Source organism: Mercenaria mercenaria, chromosome 18, assembly GCF_021730395.1.
Source record: "Mercenaria mercenaria strain notata chromosome 18, MADL_Memer_1, whole genome shotgun sequence".
Taxonomy (NCBI): domain Eukaryota; kingdom Metazoa; phylum Mollusca; class Bivalvia; order Venerida; family Veneridae; genus Mercenaria; species Mercenaria mercenaria.
In genome coordinates, this window is record NC_069378.1 from 32,967,411 (window position 1) to 32,983,827 (window position 16,417).

The following is a 16,417-nucleotide window of genomic DNA, read 5'->3' on the forward strand; positions in this document are numbered from 1 at the left end:
TCAGTACTTTCCACAGAGCTCTTGAGGTAACAAGATTTAGCCCTTCACTCCATCAGTATTTTCCAGAGAGCTCTTGAGGTAACAAGAGTTACACATGTAGCCCTTCACTCCTTCAGTACTTTCGAGACAGCTCTTAAGGTAACAAGATTTAGCCCTTCACTCCATCAGTATTTTCCAGAGAGCTCTTAAGGTAACAAGAGTTAGCCCTTCACTCCTTCAGTACTTTCCAGACAGCTCATAAGGTAACAAGATCAAGCCCTTTTGTCCATTAGTTCTTTCCAGAGAACTCAATGTAACTGGATGAAACCCTTCCATCAGTATGTTCCAGAGAGCTCAATGTAACAAGTTCTAGCTCTTCTCTCTATCAGTACTTTCCAGAGAGATTTTAAGGTAAAAAGATCTACTTAGGGTAACAAGATCTAGCACTTTCATGCATCAGTGCTTTCCAGGAAACTATCTAGCCCTTCTCTCTATCAGTATTTTACAGAGAGTTCATTTAATGATAAGAAGAACTAGCCCTTCAATCCATCAGTTCTTTCCAGAGAGCTCTTACAGTAACAAGATATAGCACTTCTCCCCACCAATACTTTCAAGCAAGCTCTTAAGGTAACAGGGTCTAGCCATTCTCTCCATTAGTACTTTACAGAGAGCTCTGAGAGTAACCAGATCTAGCCTTTCACTTCATCAGTTCTTTACAGAGGGCTCTTCAAGTAAAATTATACAATACATATAAGCATTTACCATATCAAGTTCATTTTTAGCTCACCTGAGCACAAAATGCTCATGGTGAGCTAGTGTGATCATGCTGTGTCCGTCGTGCGTCAATGCGTTCGTCCGTCAAGTCGTCCGTCCGTCGTCAACAATTGTATTTAAACGACTTCTCCTCCAAAACCACTGAATCAAGTTTTATGAAACTTGGTATGGATGTTCCTTGGATGGTCCTCTACCAAAGTTGTTCAAACAGTTCCCCTTGGCTGCACATAGGGGGCGCAAGAGCTAAAAATAGAAAAATCTTCAAACAACATCTCCTAAACCAGTCCGATTTTGAAATAATTTCACACAAGTCATATGGTCCTTATGTCACCCTCTTTCAAGATTGTTCAAATTATTCCGATTCGTCAAAAAACATGGCCGCCAGAGGGCGTGGTCACTTTTCCCTATATGTATATAGTGGAAAATTTAAAAATCTTTTTCTCTAGAACTTTTATATTTGGCATGTGATATAAGGGTTTGACTCTCTACCATACTTGCCCAAATCATTGCCCTAAGGTCAAAAATGGCCACGCCCCTGTGTGTGACATGTACTTACTATAGGCTTATACATTAGAAACTTTGAAAATCTTCTTTTCTGAATTAATGATAGCTAGAGCCTTGATATTTGGCATGTGATATCATAGTTGTACTGTATACAGTAAGTGTTCAAATTATTGCCCTAGGTTCAAAAATGTGTGTGACATGTATATAATATAGGCTAACAAAGAAGAAACCTAACTCTGTACTTGTACCATTACGTTATACAAACACACTTGAAGCCTTGTACACAGGTGAGCGCTTTAGGGTCAGTGACCCTCTTGTTTAAACAACAAACTGTATAGCACTTAATTTTTGGCGGCACCAAATTTGGCGCTTATTCAAAGTAGATTTATTGGCAGTTTTACTTTTGCATAGTTTTGAATTTCAACCAATTAGAAAAAAAATGCCTCGGTAGCCTAGTGGCAGAGTGCCCGCTTCAAGTGCGGGAGGTCGCAGGTTCGATCCCTGGCCGCGTCATACCAAGGACGTAAAAAATGGTACTAGTAGCTTCCTCACTTGGCGCTCAGCATTAAGAGGCTAGTGCTAGGACTGATCAGCCCGGTGTCAGTATAATGTGACTGGGTGGGGTATTATGCCATGTGTCTATGGTATGATATTCCAGTGAGGCAGCACTATAAAGTTGGGCATTGTGCTCACTGCTACAAGTAGACACCACCGTTTATATGATGAAAATTGTTGAAAAAGGCGTTAAACCCGAACGAACGAACACACACACAAATTTAAAAAAAAATGCATTCAGGTAAAAAATGCAGTATCTGTGTGCTGAATATAAATGACAAATTACTTATTTAAAAATGCATGATAATTATGTAACTATGTGCAGACATTTTGTACTTCATCATACATGCATTTTGTGAATAGCTTTTACAGGCTTCATTTTGTACTTCACAACAAAATATACCAATTTTACTTATATTCTTCCCTTCAATGAAAGTAGCTCGGTGTGGTTTCTAAAGTCCTTTTTAAGTAGTCAGTATGTTAAAACTGTAAATACCAAAATGTCTGCTTAGCTCAATAGGTAGAGTGAAGATCTACGGATCCTGGGGTTGTAAGTTCGAGCCCTGGGAGAGGCGTATGTTCTCCGTGACGGTTTGATAATAGACATTGTGTCTGAAATCATTCGTTCTCCACCTCTGATTCATGTGGGGAAGTTGGCAGTTACTTGCGGAGAACAGGTTTGTACTGGTACAGAATCCAGGAACACTGGCTAGGTTAACTGTCCGCCATTACATAACTGAAATACTGTTGAAAAAACGGCATTAAACCCGACACAGCCAACCAATCAAAATGTCTGACTACTACGTTAAAAAAAAAAAACAGGACTAAATTGGCAGAAACCAAACTAGCACTTGAGCAGTGGGCCTTGATCACCAGTGGTTCAAAAATAAAACTACCACTAAAATTAAGTTTTATATGCTACTGGTGTTAATATTATCTCTATTCCTTTCTACAGCCTTGATAACTTATAACTTGACAATATTGCTGCTTTGTGATTGATAGCAGAAAATCTTTCTGCTTATAGTCTGTGCAGTTTTACCTGAATGAATATCTTAGTTGTGGGTGGTGGGGGGGCGTGGAGGGTGAGGAAGGGCCATTCACAGAACAGAAAATAGTTAAAAAAAACAACTGAAATACTTGAAAGTAGCAAATGTAAAAAAGCCCAGTCTGAGAGTCTTCAACATTTTTAAACTGTTTATGAAGGAAGTCAAAAACTTTGCTTTTTGATAGTCCTTCTGTAAATAGATTAATGTAAATACTAGATTTTGCTAAGGAAAGTTTTCAGTTAGTGATAGAAAAAAAGATGGAATTATAAATTGCTACTTGTGCAGAATAAAACTATGAAGTTTGTGATTTTGTTTTTAATTTTCCTAGGATCCAAACCAGTTGATAAGAGCCAGTGCTCTGCGTGTTTTGTCAAGTATTCGTGTGCAGATGATTGCTCCGATTATGATGTTATCTATTAAAGAGGCAGTTATGGATATGTCTCCGTACGTAAGGAAAACTGCTGCACATGCTATTCCAAAAGTCTACAGGTAAGACTTTACTATTTCTGTACATACTGTGAAATCATTTAAATTCGCTGACATGAAAATTCGCGCAATTTCAATTTAAGTAATGAAAAAATATAATTAAAAAATAATAATAGCGCAGTCTTAAATTTGCGCATCGGTCCTAGTGCGAAATACGCGAAAATTCGTCCTACGTGAATAAAAATGATTACACAGTATCAGGGAAAAGCTATGACACATGGTAATTTCTTTACTGAAAGGCTGTAAAAAAAGATGGGAGTTCTTGTGGAGGCCTCTGTGGCGCGAGTGGTTAAGATTGCAGACTTCAGATCACTTACAAGAGCTCACTGCTGTTAGAATGGAAACCCAAACCCTACTTTGGGTGTAGAATGTTTTCATGTGATAGCCATCTAGCTGGTATGGTAGGTTTGTGATTCTATCCACATGCCCGCTTGTGCCTGAAACAATGTGTGGAGAAGAACCTGGGATCTTCCTCAGCTATCAAAAGTATGAAGGTCGCCATATGACCTATAATTGCTTTTGTGTAACATTAAACCCAACAAAAACAAAAAACAAAAACATGAATTTTACTTTTAACAGTCTTAAATTGTGCAAACTGTAAAAAAGGGAAACAGGTTTCTGTACAAGGTGGAATTTTACTGCTTCTAAGACATTCTTCACATGTTTGTAAAAAGTAACTGCATATTTGGAAAATAAATATTGGTTTAAATAAATTCTAAGTATTAGCTCTGAATTTATTTATTTGTAGGGATGGCAACGGTTAACTGAGTACTCGCTCGGTGTTACGAGTATCGATTGCGAAATGTAATTACCAAGTACTCGAAAAAAATAGATTAAAAAAAGAAAGAAAAAAAGACTAGAAACGCGTCAATTTTAACACGACCGTTTTAACGATAGCAAAGTGTCTACCTGTCATCTTTTCAATTAAATACCCAGATTATACAAACACGGAAGGTGTGAATTGATGCACAATGGTCAGTATAATTTTATGACCCCTGACAGGTAACACGTATTTGTAAAATCATGATCGCTGTAAATTGTAATTATGCTGCTTTAATATTGAAGTACCGCTTATATAACAATTCCAAAATCACACCACACCTGTGTGCAAACGTTGAAAATACATGTAGCGGTACATGTACATCATAAAGAATATATCCTTTATAATTTAAAAAGTAAACCATGAATACGTGTATTGAAATGCTATGTAGCTAACAAGAAGCTTAAAGACAAAGTTTTTTGTGTTTTGAAATTTTGATTATCTTACATTATCACTGGACATAAAAAGTTAATTTTAATATATCAATAAACTGTTTATCATCTGTGTTGGTTTTACAGTCTCGAGTTTTTCCTTTAGCACAAAGTAATTATTTACAACTGTATCCAATGACAAAAAAAAATGGTTTTGAAACATTATATCACTGATAACGGGAGCCATGGTGAAACAACTTATGATTTTGAATTATCTCCCTTTAATAGTGAACAAATGCTAAATACGGCCGATTCTCACCTATTCCGGTTACGGAAACCACTTTTAACGAGTAACCGTGTACTCGATAAAAATTGGCTAGTAGTAGTACTCGAGTACCAAAATCGGTACTCGTTGCCATCCCTATTAAAGTATTTATTTGTGAAAGAGGCATAAGATAAGAAATATTTTTAAGTTCCAGTTATTTTGTTAGTTAATAATTCAGCTAAAAGCAGAGTGACTGTAATTGTGTGTAAAAGTAATTATATAATGGTTGATTTATTATCAGTAATTGTATATAAATGTACTTCTGTAATGATTGATTTGTAAGCAGTAATTGTGTATTAAAGTTCTTCTGTAATCTGCAAAAACATTTATGAAAAATTCCTATCTTCTGTGTAATAACAGTGTATGTAGTATGTTTTCACTGTATGTGATTTTGCGGTATTTACAGAGAAACTAGAAAACATAATCATATGGAAGTCGGAGAGTGTTATTCAGGCCTGTGATTTTTCTGGACTGGTCCTAATTTCAGGCTTTTGAGTTCCAGAATTTCCCTATACTCTGTTGATAAAAGATTTCAGGCTGTAGAAGGTAGATTTTCAGGCTTTTGTTTTTTTGACTGAATCCCAGGCCTGGTTTAAGTGCACTGCCTTACATAAAGTGGAATTTAGTTGTGTTTTATTAGCTCACCTGTCACAAAGTGACAAGGTGAGCTTTTGTGATCGCGCGGTGTCCGTCGTCCGTCCGTGCGTCCGTAAACTTTTGCTTGTGACCACTCTAGAGGTCACATTTTTCATGGGATCTTTATGAAAGTTGGTCAGAATGTTCATCTTGATGATATCTAGGTCAAGTTCGAAACTGGGTCACGTGCCATCAAAAACTAGGTCAGTAGGTCTAAAAATAGAAAAACCTTGTGACCTCTCAAGAGGCCATATATTTCACAAGATCTTCATGAAAATTGGTCAGAATGTTCACCTTGATGATATCTAGATCAAGTTCGAAACTGGGTCACGTGGGGTCAAAAACTAGGTCAGTAGGTCTAAAAATAGAAAAACCTTGTGACCTCTCTAGAGGCCATATTTTTTATGAGATCTTCATGAATATTGGTCAGAATGTTTATCTTGATGATATCTAGGTCAAGTTCGAAACTGGGTCACATAGGGTCAAAAACTAGGTCATAAGGTCTAAAAATAGAAAAACCTTGTGACCTCTCTAGAGGCCATATTTCTCAATGCATCTTCATGAAAATTGGTCAGAATGTTCATCTTGATGATATCTAGGTCAAGTTCGAAACTGGGTCACGTTGGGTTAAAAACTAGGTCAGTAGATCTAAAAATAGAAAAACCTTGTGACCTCTCTAGTGGCCATATTTCTCAATGGATCTTCACGAAAATTGGTCAGAATGTTCACCTTGATGATATCTAGGTCAGGTTCGAAACTGGGTCATGTGCAGTCAAAAACTAGGTCAGTAGGTCTAAAAATAGGAAAACCTTGTGACCTCTCTAGAGGCGATATTTTTCAATGGATCTTCATGAAAATTGGTCAGAATGTTTACCTTGAAGATATCTAGGTCAAGTTCGAAACTGGGTCATGTGGGGTTAAAAACTAGGTCAGTAGATCTAAAAATAGAAAAACCTTGTGACCTCTCTAGAGGCCATATTTTTCACGAGATCTTCATGAATATTGGTCAGAATGTTCATCTTGATGATATCTAAGTCAGATTCGAAACTGGGTCACGTGGGATCAAAAATAGGTCAGTAGGTCTAAAAATAGAAAAAACCTTGCGACCTCTCTAGAGGCCATATTTCTCAATGGATCTTCATGAAAATTGGTGAGAATGTTCAGCTTGATGATATCTAGGTCAGGTTAGTAACTGGGTCATGTGCGGTCAAAAACTAGGTCAGTAGGTCGAAAAATAGAAAAACCTTGTGACCTCTCTAGAGGCCATATTTTTCACGAGATCTTCATTAAAATTGGTGAGAATGTTCACCTTGATGATATCTAGGTCAAGTTTAAAATCGGGTCACGTGCCTTCAAAAACTAGGTCATTAGGTCAAATAATAGAAAAACCTTGTGACCTCTCTAGAGGCCATATTTTTCAATGGATCTTCATGAAAATTGGTCAGAATTTTTTATCTTGATGATATCTAGGTCACATGTGCTCAAAAACTAGGTCACTATGTCAAATAATAGAAATAACGATGTCATACTCAGTTGAACACTGGGTCATGTGGAGATAGGTGAGCGATTCAGGACCATCATGGTCCTCTTGTATCATACTTGTGAGCTGTCAACTTAAATACTACTGATATATGAATTTAGATATTCTCTAGGCTTGAAGATTTGAATAGTATGCATCTGGAGGAGTGCCCCTTTAAATTCCTAGTTTAAATATCATGTAAAACATAAAGTTTATGACTGACATCAAGTTTAATATTAAATTTCAGCATTGATCCAGAGCAAAAAGATCAACTAGTTGAAGTTATTGAGAAACTACTTGCTGACAAAACAACGGTAACTAAATTTAGTTAAATTTAGACCTGGCTATACATTAGAATAGAAAACCCTTGCAAAATGCCCTTAAAAAGATGAACTGTTATGATGGTGCTTTGTCTGTCATCCATTGTTAGCTTGTTACGTTAAACAACTTCTTTTCATGAATCACAGAATTAATATTTAACAGAGTTGGTCAGAAGCATCCTTGCATGGACTTCTCAGTATTGCTCAAACAATTCTGATTAGACTTATCTGTATCATTTGTGTCTTATACTGCCCAATTTTTAGCTCGACTATTCAAAGAATATGGAGAGCTAAACTACTCACGTCGGCGTTGGTTAAAGTTTTTATGAAATGGTAATACAATGTATCTTGTATACCATCAAAAATATTTACTTCAAACTTGGAACACTTGTTTATTATAACAGTCTCTACCTGTAGGCAAGAGTATATAACATTGTCAAATATTTTGGCTTAATTATGGCCATTTTTTGGACTTGGAAATTGGTTCAGTTTTCGTACATTTCCATGTTTTCACAAAACTATTTGACATGTGGCTTTGAAACTTTGAACAATTGTTTATCCTCATGATCTCCATCTGTTGGCAGGAGTACATAACTCTGTCAACTATTTTGACTGAATTTTGGCCCTTTTTGGACTTTTGCTGTTGTATAGGTAATTTGCCAAATGGTGTATTTAATTGGGAAAAAATGTGTTGTTTCCTCTTAAGAGGTAATGCTAACTGAGGATATATGAGCCGTGCCATGGGAAAATCAACATAGTGGGTGTGCGACCAGCATGGATCCAGACCAGCCTGCGCATCCGCGCAGTCTGGTCAGGATCCATGCTGTTCGCTGACAGTTTCTCCAATTCCAATAGGCTTTAAAAGCGAACAGCATGGAGCCTGACCAGACTGCGCGGATGCGCAGGCTGGTCTGGATCCATGCTGGTCGCACACCCACTATGTTGGTTTTCCCATGGCACGGCTCATATATTGTACATATCTAAATTATCTCAAACTTGATATATACAGTACATCTCTAGAGGTTGTAAGAGGATGAGTAATGTACTCAAGCAATCCAGGGTTGAAAGCAATGCAAACAAAGAATATATTACGAAAATGGCAGATGACGAATTGTGTTGAGTGTGCTCAAGTCATTGGTGTTTGAGTAAGTCTTGTTTCATTATATAATGATCTATTTCTAGCTGGTTGCCGGGAGCGCTATTCAGGCATTTGAGGAAGTTTGTCCAGAACGTAGTGACCTGATTCACAAGAATTACCGTAAATTGTGTAACCTGTTAGTTGACGTGGAAGAATGGGGACAAGTTGTCATCATCAACATGCTGACACGTTACGTTCGGTCACAGTTCATCAATCCTAATGCTGATGTAAGTTGTATTATTTTGCTTTCTTTGTTTGCTCTAAATTTCATAGAGAATGACATCCAGTTTAATGATGCTATGATATTTGAACCACCCTGTTCTACATTACAGCTTTATGACTAAATTAGTAGAAAGTATTACTGAGCCCTATTATTTTCTATTAACCTCCCTTTATGGCTGCTCTAGCAGAATATGTTCATATATATCATTGAAAGGAGTGCTTTTCTAACATGACTTTGCATATTCTCAAATTTGAATAGCTGCGTTATTTTTTAAATAATATTTAAAGCCATATAGAACTGTAAGAATTTAAAAAAAAAACAAAAAAAAAAAACTAACTTACTGCAGAATGTGGGTGATGAAGTGGATAAACCATTTTACGAGTCTGAGAAAGACAGCAATGATGATGATGATGATGATGACGATGATAAGGAAGAGGCCAAGGCTAAAACTAAGCCTAAACAATACGTCATGGACTCTGACCATAGGCTTATACTGAGACAGTGTAAACCATTGCTGAATAGCAGGAATGCTGCAGTGAGTACACATTATGTCTGTTTATATGCTAATATTGTAGGAGCCCGCCCGCTTAGCTCAGTAGGTAAGAGCGTTGGTCTACGGATCGTGGGGTCGCGAGTTCGATCCTCGGGCGGGGCGTATGTTCTCCGTGACTATTTGATAAAACGACATTGTGTCTGAAATCATTAGTCCTCCACCTCTGATAATTCATGTGGGGAAGTTGGCAGTTACTTGCGGAGAACAGGTTTGTACTGGTACAGAACCCAGGAACACTGGTTAGGTTAACTGCCCGCCGTTACATGACTGAAATACTGTTGAAAAATGGCGTTAAACCCAAAACAAGACAAAAAACAAAAAATAATATTGTAGGGTTTTTTTAGCTCACCTTGTCACTTCATGTTTATATGCTAATATTGTAGGGTTTTTTAGCTCACCTGTCACGAAGTGACAAGGTGAGCTATTGTGACAGCTTGATGTCCGTCGTCCGTCGTGCGTCAACAATTTCTAAAAAAATCTTCTTCTTGAAAACCACTGAGCAGAATTACACCAAACTTCGCAGGAATGATCCTTGGGTGGCCCCCTTTCAAAATTTTTCAAAGAATTGAATTCCATGCAGAACTGTGGTTGCCATGGCAACCGAAAGGAAAAACTTTAAAAATCTTCTTGTCCAAAACCACAGGGCCTAGGGCTTTGATATCTGGTGTGTAGCATCATCTAGTGGTCCTCTACCAAAATTGTTCAAATTATCCCCCTAGGATCAAATATGGCCCCGCCCCGGGGGTTACATGGTTTATATAGACTTATATAGGGAAAACTTTGAAAATCTTCTTGTGCAAAACCACATGGCCTAGGGCTTTGATATTTGGTATGTAGCATCATCTAGTGGGCCTCTACCAAGATTGTTCGAATTATCCCCCTAGGGTCAAATATGGCCCCGTCCTGGGGGTCACATTGTTTATATAAACTTATATAGTGAAAACTTTGAAAATCTTCTTGTACAAAACCACATGGTCTAGGGCTTTGATATTTGGTATGTAGCATCATCTAGTGGTTCTCTAGCAAGATTGTTCAAATTATCCCCCTAGGGTCAAATATGGCCCCGCTCCGAGGGTCCCAAGTTTTACATCGGCGTCGGCGTCTGCGTCGGCGTTGCCTGGTTAAGTTTTATGTTTAGGTCAGCTTTTCTCCTAAACTATCAAAGCTATTGCTTTGAAACTTGGAATACTTGTTCACCATCATAAGCTGACCCTGTATAGCAAGAAACATAACTCAATCTTGCTTTTTGCAAGATTTATGGCCCCTTTTGTACTTAGAAAATATCAGATTTCTTGGTTAAGTTTTATGTTTAGGTCAACTTTTCTCCTAAACTATCAAAGCTATTGCTTTGAAACTTGGAATACTTGTTCACCATCATAAGCTGACCCTGTACATCAAGAAACATAACTCCATCTTGCTTTTTGCAAGATTTATTGCCCCTTTTGGACTTAGAAAATCAGTTTTCTTGGTTAAGTTTTATGTTTAGGTCAGCTTTTATCCTAAACTATCAAAGCTATTGCTTTAAAACTTTCAACACTTGTTCACCATCATAAGTTGACCCTGTACAGCAAGAAACATAACTCCATCCTGCTTTTTGCAAGATTTATGGCCCCTTTTGGACTTAGAAAATATCAGATTTCTTGGTTAAGTTTTATGTTTAGGTCAACTTTTTCTCTTAAACTATCAAAGCTATTGCTTTGAAACTTGCAACACTTGTTCACCATCATAAGCTGACCCTGTACAGCAAGCAACATAACTCCATCCTGCTTTTTGCAATAATTGTTGCCCCTTTTGGACTTAGAAAATCATTTTCTTGGTTGGGTATTATGTTAAGTCAAGTTTTCTCATAAACTATCAAAGCTATTGCTTTAAAACTTGCAACAGCTTTCACCATCATAAGTGGACACTGAACATCAAGAAACATAACTCTATCCTGCTTTTTGCAAGAATGATAGCCCTTTTTAGACTTAGAAAATCATGGGTAGGACAATATTTCTATTACACAAAAAAAATCAGATGAGCGTCAGCACCCGCAAGGCGGTGCTCTTGTTTTAAAAATCTTCTTGTCTGAAACCACAACACTTAGACCTTTGATATTTGGTTTGTAGCATTGTCTTATGGTCCTTAACCAAAATTGTTCAAATTGTAACCCTTGGGTGAAAAGAGGCCCTGCCCTGGGGGTCCCAAGTTTTATAAAGACTTATATAGGAAAAAGCTTTAAAAATCTTCTTGTCTGAAACCATACGACCTAGGCTTTTGATATTTGGTATGATGCATTGTCTAGTAGTCCTCTACCAAAAAATGTTCAAATTATGCCCCTGGGGTTAAAAGAGGCCCCGCCCTGGGATCACTTAGTTATTATGTGAGTTATATAGGAAAAATACTTAAAAAGTCATCTGATCCTATTTCCAAGACTGTTTAATTATAATTACCTGATGACCCCAAGTAATATGATGTCACTTGACTGTGACCTTGACCTACTGACCTACTTTCTTGTTTAAGATACAGTCTTGAAATTTGGATGACATGTACAGTTTTGCATACCGATCTTAAAGACTGACTTTCAGTGACCATGAATGTGACCTACTGACCTACTTTCTTAATATCTTAGCATCAGTTTGCCATTTGAAACATGTGGCTCATATTACTCAGGTGAGCGATTCAGGGTCATCATGACCCTCTTGTTTTCGTGTACTGGGGGAATGGTTGCAGGGCCCATTAGGAGGGGAAAATCGTGTTTTAACAACTAAAATAGGAGAAGAATTGCTTCATATTAGCTTTTGTTATGATTCTGGTATAAGTATTAACATTTTCTGTTTTAGGAAGTTAGGAAAGAAAGGTTTTAAAAAAAACAGCTTACTTTTTGGAGCATTGAATGAGGTCAAATTTTTGCAAAAAAAAAAAAAGATGCCAAAATGCTAAAACAGAAACACTGTATAATTAGTCATTTGTTACACCCAAGATGTATGTTACCATGTGGACAAGGCATGTCTATAAATAGATCCTCTGATAACATGACACTGAGTCCATAATTATCAGCGTTTAAAGATTGAAATTTAGAAGATAGTAAATCTTTAATTTGTCATAACTTTGTTTAGAAGAAATTTATATTGGTAAAATTTTGCTGAGGGGTTTGTAGATTCAAATTGCACATTCATGTCCAGTTTTATTACAATCTGTACTAATTAAGAAATGAAAGAGCACATGAATATTTAGCATTTTTAAATCTAAGTAAAAAATCTGATGTTAAACAGCGTTTTTTTTTTTCACCAAAATATTCGGCGAAATTCGGCCCCATTCCCCCCTCAAAATAGTATGTTTTTTTCCCCTTTCCGATGCCTAAAATTCCCCTCCGAAAATAAAAAAAAATCCAATCAATTAAATCATAATTCACTAGTTTATTTTATTTATTTTCATATAGAAAACATTTCACCTCGGTATCTCGTGTTTTGTTTACATCAACACCGGTTGGAGTAACTTCCCTTGATAAATCAGAATCATCGAAGCGCTTTATTATTTTGCACAACAACGCTGTTGAATGTTAGTCTGTAAATGATTTGCATTCTATTTGTTTGGCTGGGTAGTGTTGAGTTTTCCCTCTTCTAATTAGTCAGGGTTTGATTTTATGCTTTGGGAAGGGACTAGTCCAACGCATACATTTTTTTACAGTTTGTTTTTATTGTGACAGGTCAAATGTAACAGTGACTGCAAATGTCAGAATTTGACAGAAATAAAAGGCAGTGGCTACGATTACGGTACCGTAATCCTAGCCTCCGATTCTAGGATTACGGAAGTTCCGTATTCCTAGACACAGCTATGAGGATAGGCTAGGATTACGGAAATACTTAAGAGGCATCAAATGTATGTTAGGACATGCACAAATGTTATTGTAAACTAACTTATTTCACTAAAAATATCGTGTGTTTTTTTTTTCATGCCTGTCCTATTATTTCGTGCTGTCGATCACCCATTTCGGGTTAGTATAATCTTAAAGAAACAGGCGAAATCAACATCCGTATGTATAAATAAGTTTTTCTTTCCAAAACCACACTTAATAAATATATTTCTTGTTTGAAAATTGGCAGACAAATGAAGAATTATATATATTCTTAATAATAGCTCAAAAATATTTTTTTAAATATTTATTCCTTAAAAGTTTATGATTTGATTTTGCCAGTCACTTTAGATTTCCTCGCATATAGAATCGGGCGAAATCAACACCCGTATTCGTTTTCGTATTTCATTTCGCTATTTTAAGTGAAAAAAGTAAGTTTACAACATCATTTATGCATGAATAATATTTGATGCCTCTTAAATACTTCCGTAATCCTAGCCTATTCTCATAGGTTTGTCTAGGAAAACGGAACTTCCGTAATCCTAGAATCGGAGGCTAGGATTACGGTACCGTAATCGTAGCCACTGCCGAAATAAAAACAGGCACTCACCGACTTGTTTAGGAAGGGACCTAATGTCTGTTGTAAATTTTGGTAGTCTAATTATGGATGTCTTATCCTCCACATTTGAAAAAAATATTTGGTTATCTGGTATTGGTATGCTACATTGTGTTATATGTCATGTCACATGCTCTTATGGGCCCTGAATTTATCAATAAACTTGAAACTATAGTTTATTTCATCACAAATGAAAATTCCCCTTTTCTTAGTTTTACGTCGTATTTTTCCCCCTCCAAAGGGCACCGACCCCCTTCCCCCAAAACTGAAAAAAATCACTGTTAAACTTTGATGATTTAGAATAATGGGTCTGGTGACAGCGTTTACCGTTGTTAAAAACTACCTGTGGAGTTTTAGCTCACCTGAGGGTTACATTGGAGCGGTTGTTTTCATACTATCCAGCATCCACCTGTCTTTAGTTACATACAATGTCAATGCTTTATGTAGTGGTCTTCTAGCAAGATTGTTCTAACCAGTGGCTTGGGGTGAGATTAAGGTCTAACGTTGAGGTCAATGCTATTACATAGACCTGACTTACGGACATTTTCTTAAAAGATCTTGTTTTCCTAATGTACAGAGGTTCACCAGTATGTAAAATAAATCTTACATATATAACAGTACCTTGTGATTTTCCTTTCTGTGAAACAAGTGATACTGAGAGTGTATAATTTAGACATGATTTGTTGTTCCAGGTTGTCATGGCAGTAGCACAACTGTATCATCATTGTGCTCCAAAATCAGAGGTCTCCACGGTGGCAAGGTCACTGATACGGCTCCTGAGATCACATTCGTAAGTCATGGTTTTCACTGTTGTCCCTTTTGTACCAGAATTTGTTGTATGCAACTTCATGTTCAAAATTTGCAGATGATATAAAAGGACATGAAATAACATGAAAGTTAGATTATAGAAGACAAAAAAAGCATAAATTCAACTTCGTGTTGCAAAAAAAAAATATTTTGCTTAATATCTCAAAATCATTTTTTTTTTGTGACAGGTTTGGAAAAGATGTAAACAAGCTATGAAATCTTAGAACTTTCAGCCCAAATATGATATACTGAAAAAAACTGTCTTTGTGGAGAAAATCTTTCTTTGAATTTGTTTTTTTTTTTCAGTTTGCACAATAAAACTCAAGAATCATGAAACTCTTAAAGTTCAAAATCCTCAAACTCACATCTCTAGAATTAAGAACCCGTGTGTGGCAAATCTTTTTTACTGCAAATTTTTTGTAAGTTCACAGCAACACAACTGATCTATTTATTATTATCTCTTTCAGTGAAGTTCAGTATGTAGTGTTAAGTAACATAGCAACCATGTCACTGAAGCAGAAGGGCATGTTTGAACCATTCCTGAAGAGTTTCTATGTGAGGTCGAACGATGCCACACACATAAAGCTCCTTAAACTAGAAATCTTGACTAGTCTCGCCACGGAAACCAACATTGCTACAATATTGAGAGAATTACAGGTATTTTGTTTTAGCTTTAAATTCAATTCTAACACGATCCGCAGCAGTTGCTATATAAACATATAGCGAAATCGCCTCTACATGAATCTACGATAAAATATAGCTGTTCCATTCCACCATACGATGTAACATGACTGAATGCCACTCTGCTTCCGTTATATGCAGACTAAATACCCTACGTTTTCTGTGCTAAGTAGTAGTAATAAAAAGTACATGTACATCAAATTTTCTGAAACAAGCAATTTCTAAATGATGAATTCATTTGTTTATATTTTTACCGTAAGAAAATGTTTCAGCCCGGTAAGTTTCAACTTCAACATCGGTGCATCTAGATCTCTATCTGGCCGTGTGCGTAGTTTACAATTTCTGCATTGTAGGCACCATAAATGTCAACTAGATTCTACTTTGACAGTAAATAAATTATAATTCATGTTCCAATCTTCCAGACCCAAGTGTTTACGTGTTTATATGCCGCAATGTTCTGGCGTGTATGTTTCAGTGCCATCATGTATGTGATGTGTACTATTTTTAGAAACTGCATATATAAATTTTGAATGAAGTATTTACTATATCTGACCTTTAATGTTATTGAAAATAACATTTTTACAGCAGTAACTACTTAATACTTTAATTAAAATTTACTGAATATCGGAAAATTCCGTTTTATGCAACGCTTTCCATTCGTGGGGAGGTTTTTATAATAGCATACAACCAGCCGAATGACGTATCGAGCTAAAATGTAGTGCTGTAAAATGCGAAGAATTTGCGTGGTTAGAATCGAAATAATAAATATGTTCCAATAATTTTATCAGTTAATAAAATATGGGCAATCGTTCGGATGCGAAATATTAAATCACTCGTGCTACGCACTGGTGATTTAATTATTGCGCATCCGAACTCCTGCCCATATTTTATTAGCTGATAAAATATAGGGACATATTTATTATTTCTTAAATATAGATTGAACATTTTTTTTTGCTTACCCTGATCCTGTATAGATGGTCAAGCATCAGTTGTCAGTATCTTCTTCTTCTAAATTACTAGTCAGAATTGCATGAGACTTGGTTTGTAGCATCCTGGCAACATCTTCTGTCATGTTTTTAACCAGATTTTCAAAAAAAAATCTCCTTTTTAGGAAAAAGAGCCATGTAGAATACAACAGGTCAGGGACAATGTTTTGGTTACTAAACTAGAAAAAAAGGATTCTTTCACTTTGATCATCAAAAAGATAATTTCCAGTTTAAGTCTTTTGT

At 36.4% G+C, this 16,417-nt stretch overlaps 1 protein-coding gene across 4 annotated transcripts in view; it reads left to right on the forward strand.

Annotated features, from left to right (window-relative positions):
• Window positions 1-16,417, forward strand: part of LOC123537834 (AP-3 complex subunit beta-2-like) — a 45,206-nt gene that overhangs the window by 5,785 nt on the left and 23,004 nt on the right. For 3 of the 4 annotated variants that reach the window (XM_045321685.2, XM_053529534.1, XM_053529535.1), the window contains 6 exons: window positions 3,187-3,347; window positions 7,263-7,329; window positions 8,518-8,700; window positions 9,043-9,231; window positions 14,393-14,490; window positions 14,975-15,164. In XM_045321685.2, the coding sequence (XP_045177620.2) occupies window positions 3,187-3,347; window positions 7,263-7,329; window positions 8,518-8,700; window positions 9,043-9,231; window positions 14,393-14,490; window positions 14,975-15,164 (888 nt within the window). Of the gene's footprint in view, window positions 1-165; window positions 191-3,186; window positions 3,348-7,262; window positions 7,330-8,517; window positions 8,701-9,042; window positions 9,232-14,392; window positions 14,491-14,974; window positions 15,165-16,417 lie in introns of those variants that run through there. The other variant, XM_053529536.1, reaches the window with a different exon arrangement.